This window comes from Erinaceus europaeus, chromosome 16 (assembly GCF_950295315.1).
Source record: "Erinaceus europaeus chromosome 16, mEriEur2.1, whole genome shotgun sequence".
Lineage (NCBI taxonomy): Eukaryota > Metazoa > Chordata > Mammalia > Eulipotyphla > Erinaceidae > Erinaceus > Erinaceus europaeus.
Window position 1 is genome coordinate 46,472,666 of NC_080177.1, and position 17,110 is coordinate 46,489,775.

Here is a 17,110-nt window from a genome sequence, read left to right on the forward strand (position 1 = left end):
TCCCTCTGGGAATATGAAACCAGGATAGTTACAGGGCACAGAAGGTGGAAGATCTGGCTTCTGTAATTGCTTCTCTACTGGACATGGGCGTTAGCAGGTTGATCCATACTCCCAGCCTGTTTTCTGTCTTTCCCTAGTGGGACAGGGCTCTGGGGAGGTGGGGTTCCAAGACACATTGGTGAGGTTGTACTTCATTTCTTTATGTTTTCTCTATATCAATCTCTTGTCAGATGTGTGAAGGAAAAATGTCTTCTCCAAACTGTAGAATTTTCTCTAAAATATGTAAAAGTTTTTTTACCTTAAGTAGTCCCATTTGTTTATTCTTTCATCAGTTTCCCTTGCCAGTGAGGTTGTCTCTGATGTTAAGGGTCCTGCAGTGCTTTCTTATATGTATTTTATAATACCTTACAGGCTTTTCATCCATTTTGAGTTAATTTTTGATGTATGATGTTAAGTGTTGGTCTGGTTTCTTCTTTTTAACTTTTATATCTGATTAATTTAGTTAATTAAAGGGTATAGTTCCACATTGCACCCACCACAAAAGTTCTGTGTCACCACATTCCCACCTGCCAAAGTCTTTCATAGTCTTGAAAAGTCTTAGAAACAGTTTGATTTTTCTTTCTTTCTTTATTTCTTCCTGTTTTTCTATCTCTCTTTTCTTTTGCAAGTTCCTGTGTGTAAGTTCTCTAGATTCCACATATGAGTGGAAACCATCCAGTCTTTCATCTTATTTCACTAAGCATAAACAATTTCATCCATTTTGTCCCAAAGGACACAATATCATTTTTTTATTACAGACTAATATTCCATGAAATATATATCCTATAACTTCTATTTTTTAATTCTTATTTATAAAAAGGAAACACTGACAAAAACCATACAAGGGGTACAATTCCCACCACCACAACTCCGTATCCCATGCCCTCTCCCAATAGTTATCTCCTATCTCCTTATCTCCTTATCTCTCTGGGAGTATGAACCCAGGGTCATTATGTGGTACAGAAGGTGGAAGGTCCGGCTCCTATAATTGCTTCTATAATTCCCCACTGAACATGGGCATTGGCAGGTTGATCCATACTCCCAGCCTGTCTCTCTCATTCCCTAGTGGGGTGGGGTTCTGGGGAATAAAGCTATTGATGGATATTCTGACTGCTTTCATACTTTGGCTATTGTGAATAAAATATTGTTGGATTTTTTTTTTAATTTTTTATTTAAGAAAGGATTAATGAACAAAAACATAAGGTAGGAGGGGTACAACTCCACACAATTCCCACCATCCAATCTCCATAACCCACCCCCTCCCATGATAGCTTTCCCATTCTCTAGCCCTCTGGGAGCATGGACCCAGGGTCATTGAGGGTTGCAGAAGGTAATATTGTTGGATTTATCCTCTGACCAATATGTAGTATCCATATTAAATTTGTATATGTCTCTGGGTAGAATATTCATTATGATGATGTTGATTCTTCCAATCCATGAACATGGAATATCTTTCCACTTCTTTGCATCTTTTTCTATTTCCTTGAATAGTGAGTGACTCATAATTTTCAGTATACAAGTTTTTCACTTTTTGGTTAGGTTTATTCCTAGATATTTTATTGTTTTTGTTGCAATAGTAAAAGGAATTGATTTCTGGATTTCTTCTTCTTCCTACTTAGTGTTTGTATAAAGGAATGCCACTGACTTTTGTATGTTAATTTTGTAGCTTGATATAACCTTGTTATATTGCCTGATAACTTCCTAAAGCTTCCTGCTGTATTCTTTAGGTTTTTCTACGTATTATCATGTCATCTGCAAATAGGGAGAGTTGGACTTCTTCTCTTTCAATCTGTATGCCTTTAATTCCTTGCTCCTGCCTGATTGGTATAGCAAGAACTTCCAACACTATGTTGAATAGGAATGGTGATAGTGGGCATCCCTGTCTAGTACCTGATCTGAGTGGAAATGCTTCCAGTTTTTCACCATTAAGTATGATGTTGGCTACAGGTTTGCTAAATATAGACTCCACTATCTTGAGGAAATTTCCATCTATTCCCATTTTTTGTAGTGTTTTGATCATAAAAGGATGTTGTCTTTTGTCAAAGCTTTCTCTGCATCTATTTAGAAAATCACTTTTATAGATGTGGTTAATCACACTGATTGATTTACATATTTTAAACCAGCCTTGCATCCCTGGGGAAAAATCCCACTTGGTCATGATGTACAATCTTTTTAATGTATTGCTATATCCATTTTGCTACAATTTTCTTCAGTATTTTAGCATCTGTGTTCATCAGAGATATCTGTCTACATTTTCTTTTTCTGTTGTGCTAATGTATTTTTTGGTATCAGGGTAATGTTATCTTCATAAAAGCTGGAAGGGAATATTCCTGTGTCTTCAATGTTTTGGAGGAGCTTAAAAAGTATAGGTATTAATTCTTTCTTGAAGGTGTTGTAGAATTCATTTGTAAAACTACCTGGTCCTGGACTTTTATTGTTGGGAGGGTTCTTGATAACCACTTAAATTTCTTAGACCTGTTCATGATTGTCCTGTTCATAATTTCTAGTTCCTTCTGGTTCATTTTTGGAAGATTATGTTTCTAGGAATTCTTCCATTTCTTCCAGGTTGTCTAGCTTAGTGGTATATAGTTATTCATAGAAGCCTTGTATGATACTTTGGATTTCTTTGCTGTGTGTTGTAATATCTCTTCTTTCATTTACAATCCTATTTATTTGTATCTTCTCCCTTCTTTAATGAGTTTGGCCAAAAGTTGTCAATTTTGTTCATGCTTTCAAAAAACCAACATTTTAGCTTCATTGATCTTTTGTATGGTTCTCTTATTTTTTAATTTTATTTATATCCTAATTTTAGTTATTTAAAGCCTTCTGGTTGCTTTAGGGTTCTTTTGTTTTTCTAAGTCCATAAGTTTTGTAGTCAGGTTGTTTACCTGAGCCTTTTCTTTTCTCCTAATGTGTGTCTATATGACTATGAATTTCCCTCTTAGTACTGCCTTAGCTGTGTCTCACATATTTTGATAGCTTGTATCTTCATTTTCATTGAATTCTAAGAATATTTTCATTTCTTCCTTAATTTCCTCTTTGACCTAGTAGTTGTTAAGTAGTGTACTACTGAGTTTCCATATTTTGGGACTTTTACTAATTTTCTGTTTACGGTTGTTTTAATTTAACTCCACTGTGGTCTGAGAAGATGCTTGGAATGGTTTCAATGCTCTTGAATTTTTTGACACTGTCTTTGAGAACTAATATGTGGCCTGTCCTTGAGAATGTCCCATGTGAACTTGAAAATAATATGTATTGCAATTTCTTGGGGTTGAAAGACTCTGAAAATGTTCAGTAGATCTAGTCTATATACTTCATTTAATTCTCTTGTTTATTAACTATCAGATTACATGATCTGTCAATTTGCAAGAGTGGGGTATTGAAGTTTCCTACTATTACTGTGTTGCTATTGATGTATTTTCATAGTTCTTTCAGTATATGTTTGATGTATTAACATGGTCCCTCATTGGGTGCATAAATGTTAATAATTTTTATGTCCTCTTGGTTGACTGATCCTCTGAGCATTATATAATATGGCTGGAAATTTTTATCTTTTATAACATTGAATATATCATTCCATTCCTTCCTTCCCTCTAGAGTTGGTGGTGATAAAACATATGAGCACCTGGTGGTTCTACTACTGTATGTCAGTTCCCTCCCCCCCCATGTAGCCTGCAATATATATATTGTCCTTGTATTTGGTTAGCTTTACTGTGATATGTCTTAGAGTAGGCCAATTTGGATTCAGGAACTTGGTTATTCATTAAGCCTCCTGAATGTCTATGTTTTGAGCAATGCCCAGTTGTGGAAATTTTTCTGCTATGATTTCTTTGAATATGTTCTCTGCTCTTCTTTCCCTCTCTTCTTCCTTGGGGACTCCGATAACTCTCATTTTCATCTTTCTGAGGAAGCCTATTTTATGGAGAAGTGCTTCAGTTTTTTTCTAAACCTTTCCAACAGCTTTATATTAACATAATACGGTGTGATTATATTTTCTAGCCTTGATATTCTCTTTTCAACCTGATGTAGTCTATTTTCAAGGCCTGCTATCTGAGCCTGTACTGCAATCAAAGTGTTCTTCACACCCTGAAGCTCTGTTTGGAGATTTTAATCTGAGTTTTGTAGCTCATTAGTGAAATGATCTCTTGAATTCTTTAATACATATTTGGGTGTTAAGTTTAGATTGCTGAATTGTCTTCATAATGAATTTTTTAATTCTCTTTCATTTCTCCATATCCATGTCTGTCTGGTCATTTGTAATTTCAAACATCACTATTTGGTTTAGTCTAAGCTTGAACATTAGCATGGTCTCTATTTTTGAGACAGAAGGTGACACTGTGGCTATTTGTAGGATTTCCCTAGTTATATTTTGAGGTGTGAGGGGGTGAGACTATCTACGTTGTGCTGGTTTAGTGCCTTTAATGTCAATATATGGTTTCATTGTCTTGTTTCCAGACTCTGGGAAGTAACAGCATGGGAGAATTTCTTTGCACAAGCAGAATTTACTTCCCTAGCTAGGTGCAGAGGCCTAAGCAGACCACATGGCTTTAGTTCTTTTCCAGGTTTTTCCTTAGACAATAATGAGTCCATGCAGGCAGTTCAATATCCTGATTCCCCTGAATTCATAGGTTACATGCCCGGAAATTCCCCACCTTCCTGCCACAGACAATGAGCTCTGCTGCATAGCTGCCAAAATGGTGCTGCCTCTAAGAATGGTTTCTTAAATCCTGAGTCTCTACTTCAGCCCTTTTCCATCTATTGACCACATGACTGCATGTGGCTAAATGAGTTTCTTCAGAGGTCACAATTGTAATTTGTCAAATTTTCAGGTGTTTTTTGTTTGTTTGTTTTTGGCTCTAGCTATTTGATGAAAAGAGTGATCTGTGGTAACTGATACTCAACGGCCACACCTCTAAAGTTCTAATTTCATTTTCTACATGTGTCTTTTTGCATTCTTGATAACATCCTTTGAAGAACAGTTTTCATTATGGGTGAAGTTCAACACATTTTTTTTTCTTTTGCCACTTGTGCCTTTGATGCAATAACTTATTTGGATAGTGTATTGCTTTGCCATTTATATGATACAAGTCTGAGACCTGTCCCTACTGCATATTGAGGAAAGTTTTGATGCTATAGTCTCCTTATTTATCTACCTACCTATCTATTTCTATCTTAAACACAAAAAAGAAAGAGAGAGAAACCATTACCTAATCCAAGTTCATCAAGATACACGCCCAGGTTCCCTTCTAAGAATTTGATAGTTATAGCTTTCACATTTAGGTCTATGATTGATTTTGTTTAATTTTTGAAATGGGTCTCTAACTTCATTCTTGGGCATGTGGCTTTCCAGTTTCCCAGCACTATTTTCTTAAAATACTGTTTTCCCCTTGGTATCCCTGCCAAAAATCAAATGACACTAATTTCCATTTACAATTTGATTAGTTACCTATCCTTGGGAAAATTATTTCATGAAAATCACAGTTTGTTTGATTTCTTCTCACCTGTAAACTGGAGAGCTAAACCAAGAATAATGTCCATTGTCTAGTTACTTCAAGGATTCAGTGAGATTATTCACTCAGCCATTTCCCCAACAAATGAGGAGCTCAGCATTTATCAACAATTGTTATTACTGTTTATTATTTGTTCCATGTTGAAGTCATAAAAGAGTTATTTACTTATATTTGTATCAATAGGCTGTGCTAGTCAGGGAAAAAAATATGTGAGAGATTCCAGGCTCTGTCTTCAAGGAAATGTGGCCTTGTTAATGACTCAGGTCAAAAATTGTCAAGGCCTGTTCTCTGGGAGTCCCTGCAAGACTGGTTCTCAGGATGGAAAGAATGTAGGTGTGCTGAAGGAGGAAGTTTCCAGAGAAGGCAAGGCCCCACACATAATCTCAGAACCAGTACTGCTCCTGGGATCTGAGAAATGATGAGTCCTTCCAGGAAAAAAGGCAGAGGTGGGGGTGCACAAATCAAGTAGGGAGGGTGCTAGATGCCAGGCCAGGAAGCTAAACTTGGTTAAGGCAGGCAGGTATGTGACAGAGAGGATGAGTAGTGGACATGCTATAACACCTCCTGCCTCACCTGCACTGCATTTCTTCAAGAATGATGTTGTGAGACTATGGAAGGGAAAGACTTTCGTCAGTTGTACAAACACATAGGATGATTATTCTATTACTACAGAAGCAGGAAGAGCTTACCAAAGATTTTCATAGGAGCAGCAACTTGTTCATCCAGCTCAGAAAAATGCTTCCTGTCAAGCCTTCTTCAGAAGAAACAGTCAAATGGACCTCAGACTCCCTGTCACCAATGTCTAGCCCTAAAGTGTAGAAGATGCCCAGGGAATGATTTTTTTTTCTTTTTTGCACTTTCCAGATCTTGTTGAGGAGATAAGAGGTTCAGTGAGTCCCTAGTATTATAGAATGTTCACTTACATGGTGCTAAGAAGAGTTCAGGGCACTTACATTTATTCCCTCACTAAGTGCTGAAAATAGTGCTGAGAGTTAAGCAACACCGGCTCTACTTTTTACAAAAAGCTTTTGGGGGTCGGGCGGTGGCGCAGTGGGTTAAGCGCATGTGGCGCAAAGCACAGGGACCGGTGTAAGGATCCCGGTTCAAGCCCCCGGCTCCCCACCTGCAGGGGAGTCGCTTCACAAGCGGTAAAGCAGGTCTGCAGGTGTCTATCTTTCTTTCCCCTTCTCTGTCTTCCCCTCCTCTCTCCATTTCTCTCTGTCCTATCCAACAACGAATTGTGTCAACAAGGGCAATAATAACCACAACGAAGCTACAACAAGGGCAACAAAAGGGGGGAAAAATGGCCTCCAGGAGCGGTGGATTCATGGTGCAGGCACCAAGCCCAGCAATAACCCTGGAGGAAGGAAAAAAAAAAAAAAACTTTTGTGAGAGAGGAAGGGAGAGGGAAAGGGAGAACAAGCATCACTCTGGCACATTTGATAATGAGGATGACACTCAGAACCTCATCCTTTATCCACTGTACCATCTTCTTTTTAATATTTATTTATTTCCTTTTGGTGCCCTTGTTGTTTTATTGTTGTGGTTATTATTGTTGTTATGGATGTCATCATTGGATAGGACAGAGAGAAATGGAGAGAGGAAGGGAAGATGGGAGGGAGAGAAAGATAGACACCTGCAGATCTGCTTCACCACCCGTGAAGTGACTCCCCTGCTGGTGGGGAGCCAGGGGCTCAAACCAGGATCCTTACGGCAGTCCTTGAGCTTTGCGCCACATGCACTTAACCCACTGCATTACCACCAGACTCCCCCACTATACCATCTTATGGGCTCTATTTTTTTTTAATTTAAGAAAGGATTAATTAACAAAACCATAGGGTAGGAAGGGTACAATTCCATACAATTCCCACCACCCAATCTCCATTTCCCACCCCCTCCTCTGACAGCTTTCCCATTCTCTATCCCTCTGGGAGCATGGACCCAGGGTCATTGTGGGTTGCAGAAGGCAGAAGGTCTGGCTTCCCCGCTGAACATGGACGTTGACTGGTCGGTCCATACTCCCAGTCTGCCTCTCTCTTTCCCTAGTAGGGTGGGTCTCTGAGGAAGCGGAGCTCCAGGACACATTGATGGGGTCTTCAGTCTAGGGAAGCCTGGCTGGCATCCTGATGGCATCTAGAACCTGGTGACTGAAAAGAGAGTTAACATACGAAGCCAAACAAATTGTTGAGCAATCATGGACCCAAAGGTTGGAATAGTGGAGAGGAAATGTTAGGGGGGTACTCACTGCAAACTCTAGTGCACTTCTGCTTTCAGGCATATATTTTGCAGTAGTTTACGGATATGTGTGAACATATGCTCTCTCTCACAGAAACTGGTGTATATCTAGGTTTTGGAACTTTGTTAGAAAGTGAACCATCTGAGATGAAATTAGAGTGTACTATAAAAGGAAAGGTCTCACCCGAGTAATGAAGCTGAAGGGTTGTCATTCCACACGTGAAGTCTCTGGACACAGTCTGAAGTGAAGCATGTTGAGGTGGCAATCGTTGTGTTGGTTAGGTTGTGATCGGCAGATGCAATATTATTTGATAAGGATTGGGAGAGGCATACAGGAAAGTGGGCCCTATCCAAGGGTTCCAGGACTGGAGGAAGTAGAGGCTCTATAGTGGAGATGTGAGGTTCCTGCTGTCTTAGGGTTCAAAAAGACAATTGATAGTTAATGTTATCATCACATTGTTTGGTAATTGGGTTAACTTTGAAAAGTCCTTTTGTTAGGGTTTGCTGTACAGTACCCAGTATCTTGTATATAGCTGTGCTATTGGTTGCTTCTGATCTACTTGGTCTAGGCTTTTGAGAGAGTCTGCATATCAATTACACAGTCTATATATTGAAAAGATTCAGATTGTGTTTTGAAAAACTTCGAGACATACAATTAATTTTCCCCCTCTCATATTAATTAACTAGTGATTTATATGACTACATTTTGCTAGGAGTGTACATAAACACCATTCCCACCACCAAAAGACTGTGACCCATCCCTCCCTCCCACTCCCACCCCCCACTGTCCCAGGAAGCTGCATGTCTACTCCTCACCACAGGGTTTTTACTTTGGTGCCCTACTTACAATTTGGTAAGGTCCTGCTTTTAGTTTCCCTTTCGGATCTTCTTAGTCAACTTCTGTTGATGAGTGGGATCATCCCATACTCATCTCTATCTTTCTGACTTAGTTCACTTAACATAATTCCTTCTAGCTCTGTCCAAGATGGGTCAGCGAAGGTGGGTTCATTGTTCTTGATAGCTGCATAGTATTCCATTGTGTACATATACCACAGCTTTCTCAGCCACTCATCTGTTGTTGGGCACCTGGGTTGCTTCCAGGTTTTAGCTATTATGAATTGTGCTGCTATGAACATAGGAGTACATACCTCTTTTTGGTTGGGTGTTATGGAGTCCTTGGGGTATAACCCCAGGAGAGGAATTACTGGATCATATGGAAGGTCCATGTCAAGCCTTCTGAGAGTTTTCCAGACTGCTCTCCACAGAGGCTGGACCAATTTACTTTCCCACCAGCAGTGTAAAAGGGTTCCTCTGTCCCCACAACCTCTCCAGCATTTGTTGCTGCTGGCCTTTTTGATGTATGCCATTCTTACAGGAGTGAGGTGGTATCTTAGTGTTGTCTTAATTTGCATTTCTCTGACAATCAGTGACCTAGAGCAGTTTTTCATATGTTTGTTAGCCTTTTGGAGCTCCTCTGAGGTGAATGTTTTGTTCATATCCTCTGCCCATTTTTGGATGGGGTCATTTGCTTTTTTGGTGCTAAGTTTGCTGAGCTCTTTATATATTTTGGTGATTAGTTTCCTGTCTGATGTATGGCATGTAAAGATCTTCTCCCATTATGAAAGGGGTCTCTTTGTTTAATCGTTTCTTTGGATGTGCAGAAGCTTTTCAATTTGATGTAGTCCCATTGGTTTGTTTCTGCTTTACTCTTCCTTCATCAAAGGTGGGAAACTGTTTTACCAATGTTTTCCTCTAAGTATTTGATTGTTTCTGGTCTGACATCTAGGTCTTTGATCCATTTGGAGTTGATTTTTGTTTCTGGTGAGATAAAGTGGTTCAATTTCATTCGTCTGCATGTTACAACCCAGTTTTCCCAGCACCATTTATTAAAGAGAGCCTCCTTTTTCCATTTAATACTTTGGGCACCCTTATCAAAGATTAGATGTCCATAGGTGTGGGGATTTATTTCTGGGCTTTCAATTCTGTTCCACTGGTCTGTGTGCCTATTTTTGTTCCAGTACCATGCTGTTTTGATGATGATGGCTTTATAATATAGTTTAAGGTCTGGGAGTGTGATGCCTCCATTTCTCAAGATGGTTTTGGCAATTCTAGGTGTTTTCAGGTTCCAGATAAATGATTGTAGTGTTTGTTCTATTCTCTTAAAGAAGCTTGGTGGAACTTTGATGGATATTGCATTAAATTTGTATATGGCTCTAGGAAGAATATTCATTTTGATGATATTTATTCTTCCAATCCATGAGCATGGGATATCTTTCCATTTCTTGGTATCAGTTTCTATTTCCTTGAGTAGTGACTCATAGTTTTCAGCATACAGGTCTTTCACTTCTTTGGTCAACTTTATTCCTAGGTATTTGATTGATTTTGCTGAAACAGTAAACGGGAGTGATTTCTGGATGTCTTCTTCTTCAGATTTAGTGTTTGCATAAAGAAATGCCACTGATTTTTGTGCATTGATTTTGTAGCCTGATACCTTGCTATATTGCCTAATAACTTCCAGTAGTTTTTAGGTTTTTCTGGATTCTTTAGGTTTTTCTATGTATACTATCATATCATCTGCAAATAGTGAGAGCTTGACTTCTTCCTTTCCAATCTGTATTCTTTTAATTTTTTTATCTTGCCTGATTGCTATGGCAAGAACTTCCAATACTATGTTGAAGTTTAATGGTGATAGTGGACAACCCTGTCTAGTCCCTGATATGAGGGGGAATGCTTTCAGCTTCTGTCCAATGAGTATGATGTTGGCTGTAGGTTTGCTATATATAGACTCCACTATCTTGAGGAATTTCCCATCTATTTCCATTTTTTGTAGAGTTTTGAGCATGAATGGGTGTTGGATTTTGTCAAAGGCTTTCTCTGCATCTATTGAAATAATCATGTAGTTTTTGGCTTTGCTTTTATTGATGTGGTGATTGACATTGATTGACTTACGGATTTTGAACCAGCCTTGCATTCCTGGGATGAATCCCACTTGGTCGTGATGAACAATCTTTTTGATATGTTGCTGTATCCGGTTGGCCAAGATCTTTTTTAATATTTTGGCATCTATGTTCATCAGAGATATTGGTCTGTAGTTTTCCTTTTTTGTTCTGTCCCTATGTGCTTTTGGTATCAGGGTGATGTTGGCTTCATAGAAGGTGGAAGGGAGTATTCCTGTTTCTTCAATCTTATGGAAAAGCTTAAGAAGTATGGGTACTAACTGTTTCCTGAAAGTTTTGTAGAATTCATTTGTGAAGCTATCTGGTCCAGGACTTTTGTTGTTGGGGAGGTTTTTAATAACGGTTTCAATTTCTTTGTCTGTGATTGGTGCATTTAGATTTTGTAGTTCTTCTTGGTTCAGTTTTGGAAGGGCATATGCTTCTAGGAATTGTTTCATTTCTTCCAGATTCTCTAGCTTGGTGGCATATAGTTCTTTATAGAAGTTTTGCAGGATTCTCTGGATTTCTGTGGTGTCAGTTGTGATATCTCCTCCATCGTTTACAATTCTATTAATTTGAGTCTTCTCTCTTTTTTGTTTGGTGAGTCTGGCTAGGGGTTTGTCAATTTTGTTTAATCTTTCAAAGAACCAACATTTGGCTTCATTGATCTTTTGTATGGTTCTTTTATTTTCGATGTTGTTTATTTCTGCTCTAACTTTAGTGATTTCTGTCCTTCTGAATGCTTTAGGGTTCCTTTGTTCCTCTTCCTCTAAGTCCTTGAGGTGTGTAGTAAGGTCGTTCATTTGAGCTTCTTCTTGGTGTTTAATATGTGATTGTATGAGTATAAGTTTCCCTCTCAGTACCGCTTTAGCTGTGTCCCAAATATTTTGATAGGTTGTGTCTTCATTTTCATTTGTTTGCAGGAACATTTGAATTTCCTGCTTGAGTGAATCTCTGACCCAGTGGTTCTTAAGGAGTATGTTGTTTAGTTTCCAAATTCTGTGACTTTTAATAATTTTCTGTTTGTTGTTAAATGTTATTTTTACTCCACTGTGGTCTGAGAAGATACTTGGGATGATTTCAATGCTCTTGAATTTATTGATGCTGTCTTTGTGGCCTAACATGTGGTCTATCCTTGAGAATGTGTGATGTGGATTTGAAAAGAAGGTGTATTCCAGTTTTTTGGGGTGAAGGACTGAAAATGTCCAAGAGGTCTAGTCTGTCAATCTCTTCATTCAATTCTCTTGTATCTTTGTTGGTTCTCTGCTTTGTTGATCTGTCTAAGTGTGAGAGTGGGTTATTGAAGTCTCCCACTATTATTGTATTGCTATTGATGTATTTTTGAAATTCTTTCAGTAAGTGCTTGACGTATTTAGATGGTCCCTCATTGGGTGCATAGATGTTAATGATTGTTAAGTCTTCTTGGCTGATTGATCCTCTAATCATTATGTAGTGTCCTTGCCTATCTTTTATTACTTTATTTAATTTAAAATCTATCATGTCTGAGGTGAGAATGGCTGTTCCTCCCCTTTTTTGTGGTCCGTTAGCCTGTATGATAGTTTTCCATCCTTTCACTTTAAGTCTGTGTTTATCTTGTTGTGACAGATGGGATTCTTGCAAGCAGCATATGGTTGGATTATGTTTTATGATCCACCCCCCCCATCTGTGCCTTTTGATGGGTGAGTTTAAGCCATTGACATTTATTGATATTATGGATTTAATGTATTGTAGTGCCATTGTTCAAAAAAATTTTTTTGTTCGTTTGCTCTGATATATTGCCAGTATTATAGTGATGTTCTTGTTTATAAGAGGTCTTTTAGAACCTCTTTCAGGACCGGTTTGGTGATGGTTGCCTCCTTTAACTGTCGTTTGTCTAAGAAGGTTTTGATCCCTCCATCTAGTTTGAATGAAAGTCTAGCAGGATATATTATCCTTGGTTGAAACCCTTTTTCATTCAGGGCTCGATAGATATCTTGCCATTCTCTTCTAGCTTTTAGAGTTTGAGTGGAGAAATCTGCAGATAATCTTATGGGTTTTCCCTTGTATGTGACTTTTTGTTTCTCTCTTGCAGCCTTTAGGATCCTTTCTTTATCCTTACTACTTCTCATTGTGACTATGATGTGTCTTGGTGTCTTCAGGTCTGGGTTGATTCTGTTTGGTACTCTCTGCGCCTCTTGAATCTTGATGTCCTTTCTGTTATTCAGGTCTGGAAGTTTTCTTCTATTATTTCCTCTAGAATGTTTGCTTCCCCTTCCTCTCTTTCTTCCTCTGGCAGGCCAATTATGTGAATGTTACTTCTTTTGAGATCATCCCATATGTCTCTGTTGTTGTTTTCAGTGTCTCTCAATCTCTTTTTAAGCTCTTTCACCTCTTTCTTCATTTTCTCTAACTCATCCTCTGTCTGACTAATTCTGTTTTCTGCTTCTGTTAGTCTGCTTTCCCTTGCCTCAGCTTCTTTCTTCATTACAGCTATTTCAGCTTTCAGTTCTCTAATTGCCTCAAGATAATCAGTATTTTCCTTGGGGGTCTCAACTGTTGTTTCCCTAATACTGCCATTCCTTTCCTCCAATGTTGTTTTCATTTCTGTGATTAATAAGTTTATTACTGCTTGCATACTTTTCTTATCTATAGTTACTTCTGGCTGATTTGTAGTTTCTTCTGGGCTATTGTCTTCATTCATTGGAGTAGCAGTTTTATTTGTTTTTGACCTACCCATTTTTTTTATTTATGTGTTTCTTTTTTATGCTCTGTTGTTCCTCAGTTGTTGTGTTTTGAGCACAAGCAACACTGTACTAAATACCTTTATGACAATCGCATTCACCAACCTCAGGAATTACAGTAGCAACTGAAGCAAGTATTGAAGCAGTTTAATCACTATAAGTTAGCCAAACAATTTCTCCAGTCTGTGAAAAAATAGTAACCAAATCCCAGTGAAGAAGAAAGAGAAAAGAAAGAAGGGATAGCAAGAATAGACAGTTATACAAATCTACTATCTACTGTATATTCTAGGGGTAACAAGAGGGGAAAGGGAACTAGAGCAGGTATACACACATAGAGAGGCCACTCTGAGTCAGATTTCTTCCCCCAAATAATTCACAAATTCAGAAAGGCGAAGAAGAAGGAAGTAAGAAGTATATGACAAGATAAAAAAAAAGAAAAAGAAAAAAGAGACAAGTGAGAGAAAAGGGAAAAGAGAAGAAAAAGAGCTGTAATTAAAGAGCAGAGACACTCACAGTGAGAGTCCACACTGAGTCAGAATTCTTCCCCAAAATAATTCCCAAATGTGTATCAGTGAATTCAAAAAAGCACACTGTTTGGTGGTGTGGGGGCTGGGGCCTGTGGCTTTGGAAGCTGTAGGATTAAGGAAGAAAGGATGACAAGAATGAGAAAAAGAAGTAAAAAAAGAGAGAGAATAAAAAAAATATATAAGAAAAAGAACAGTCATAAAAGAGTGGTGAGGGAGCCGGGCGGTAGCGCAGCGGGTTAAGCGCAGGTGGCGCTAAGCGCAGGACCGGCATGAGGATTCCGGTTCGAGCCCCCGGCTCCCCACCTGCAGGGGAGTCGCTTCACAGGCGGTGAAGCAGATCTGCAGGTGTCTGTCTTTCTCTCCTCCTCTCTGTCTTCCCCTCCTCTCTCCATTTCTCTCTGTCCTATCCAATGACGACGACATCAACTACAACAACAATAAAAAGACAACAAGGGCAACAAAAGGGAAGATAAATAAATAAAATTACAAAAAAAAAGAATGTTAAAAAAAAAGTGGTGAAAGAAAAGATTTTATTTATTTATTTATTTTTAATTATTTAATTAGCTATGCAGGGTGAGGGGGGGGTTGTCTACTTAGAAAGAAAAAAAAGGCCAGAGGTTTCAGAAGGGTATAGACTTAAAATGAATGATATTCCCTGGTGGGACAGGAATTTGGTAAAGACAGAAGCTCAGCAAGGGAGCCTGCTAGGAGCTGGTCCCCAGGGACTGGTTATGGGGGGGTGGGGAGGGGGAGGAGGTGTGCTTTATAATTAAATGGAAAAAAAAATTTCCCCCTTTTTTTCTACTCTATTTCTTAACCCAAATTAAGTTATAGTCACCTCCTTGGTGTCACCGCTAGGACCCCTTATTGACTGGCCTACTAAAGGCAGAAAATCCTGCCATTTCCGGAAGGTGTGATCAGAGCTCAAGCCACTAGCAGCTTCTCAGTCCACCATCTTCTGGGAACTCTTATGGGCTCTATTCTACAGATGAAAAATCTGAAAGCCAAGGCCACAGAGGTCTGGGTCCAGTCATGTGTTTACAAGTCTACTTAGTTGAGGCCTTCTATCCCCACAGCTCCCAGCCATTGGATGTGCGGCTGGGTTTCACCCTGTGTGAAGCCGAGCAGGAATTCCTATGGAAGCGGAAGGTGGTGGTTGCAGAGGCTCTAAAGGAGGTGTTGCAGCTGGAAGAAGTCCTGCAGGAGGATGAGGTGGGTAAGCAGAATTCTGTCAGTCTGTGTCCAATGTTGTTCCAAGCTGATCTTATCCTTCCAGTGCCACACCCTGTCTATGCCCTTCAGGGCAGTCCAGACACTACCTTTCCAGGTAGTTCTTATTGGTGAGGGCCCAGGTACCTAGGATATGTAGCTGCGTGTTCACAAGAAAAGAGGAGAGAAAATAGAGACAAAGGAAGGAGCCCCAGCATCCCTCCCTACAATAACAGGTCCTGAGGTGGCTGATACTTGCTGGAGACAAGATGTTCTCCTTTCTACAGTACAGAAAATATTTATAGCTCCCCACCTTCCACATACCCCCAAAAGCCTGAGTCAGAGTCTCTCTTCTCTTTCCCTCTCCCTCTCCCTCTCCCTCTCTCCATATATGTCCCTCTCATCTCTATTGTTTTGCCACCAGGCTTATTGCTGGGGCTCAGTACTTACACAACTTCACCATTCCTGTAAACTATTTTTTTTCCTTTTCTTTTCTTTTGGGTAGAGGGTAAGAGACATAGACACACAGTGAAGCAGAGAAAGAGACAGAAAAAGACACCTGAAACACTGCTCAAGGAAGCTTCTCCCCTGCAGATGGAGCTGGGGGCTTGAAACCTGGTTCTTGCATTTGGTAACATGTGTACTTTATCAAGTGAGCTATTTGCCTGCCCTATGAACCCATCTTTAAGGAAATCCAAGAGCTTCTAAAGCCTACATTGTTATAAAGCAGAGGTTGTAATCCTGCCCATTCCTACATCAAAAATCAAAGAGTGATTTACCTACACCAAACACTCATGGTATAAACCCCAGGTCTGATACTTTTCTGTCAAACCCCTCTACAAAAGGCTTTGATTTGCAGCCACTGGGGACACTAGCTGTATTCTTTGAGAAGGCCACCCATCCCTCTGGACCCCAACCTCATCATCTAAGGTCTAGGTTAAAAGTGCTCCAGTCATGACTTCACCCAGTCTGTAAGGCTCCAAAACCACTTTCTGATCGCAACCATGAGGAATGGTGCTCAGTTATAATTTCAGACCCACTGGAGGCCTGTTACTCTGTGGAAGGTGCCATGGAGTCACTTCATGCCTAGCTCTGTGCTCTCTTGCCTGCTTTCCTTCCTCCATAGTCTGTATGAGCTTTGTTCCTCTTGAGTTTTCTGCCAGAATTGCCCCAGTGGTCTACTCATATGCTTCCAGGTCCCCTTGATAGCTATCATGGCCACCGGGGGTGGAACCAGATCCATGACTGCCATGTATGGCCACCTGCTAGGGCTGCAGAAGCTGAACATGCTCAACTGTGCCAGCTACATCACCGGCCTATCAGGGGCCACCTGGTAAGGAGCCAAGCGCTGATGCCTGAGTGAGGCCAGGCCAGTCTGGAATTTCTGGGGACACTCTGCCCTTACCTAAAGTAGACTAATTCATGAACCTGGCCAACACTACTACTTACAGTTGGGCATATAACTTAACTTTGATTTTCCATTCCTAGCTCTGTGAAGTATACATAGCAATAGCATGACCTTGTGTGGTGTAGTGAGAGGCTCTCCCAGTACTAGGTGCATGAGCAGCACCAAACACACCAGATCTGCTGGGCAGTGATGGGTTAAACAGGAAATGAGTGGCACTGTGATTACCCATGAGTGAACCACTAGCAGCAACTCTGCCAGAAAGCTGAAGTTCCCTCTCTCAGTCTGTTCCAGGCCTACAGAGGCTGGGGGTGGAACAGGTTCAGCTGCCCTTACATGGTGCCAGGGACTTTTCTTTTTGCCAATTTGTCACTGGGAATCCACAACTCTCAACAGTCTTTTCTCTCTTTCTTTCTTTCTTTTCTTTCTTTCTTTCTTTCTTTCTTTCTTTCCTTTTTGAAAGAGAGAAAGGAGAGGCACCTGCAGTACCACTCATGAAACTTCCCCCTGTAGATAGGGACAGAGGGAA

The 17,110-nt window shown here is 39.9% G+C and overlaps 1 protein-coding gene across 1 annotated transcript in view; it reads left to right on the forward strand.

The window, feature by feature from the left end:
* Nucleotides 1–17,110, forward strand: part of PLA2G4E (phospholipase A2 group IVE) — a 51,275-nt gene that overhangs the window by 21,284 nt on the left and 12,881 nt on the right. Inside the window, exons 11-12 of the mRNA XM_060175056.1 lie at nucleotides 15,044–15,179; nucleotides 16,373–16,509. Of these exons, the coding sequence (XP_060031039.1) occupies nucleotides 15,044–15,179; nucleotides 16,373–16,509 (273 nt within the window). The remainder of the gene's footprint in view (nucleotides 1–15,043; nucleotides 15,180–16,372; nucleotides 16,510–17,110) is intronic.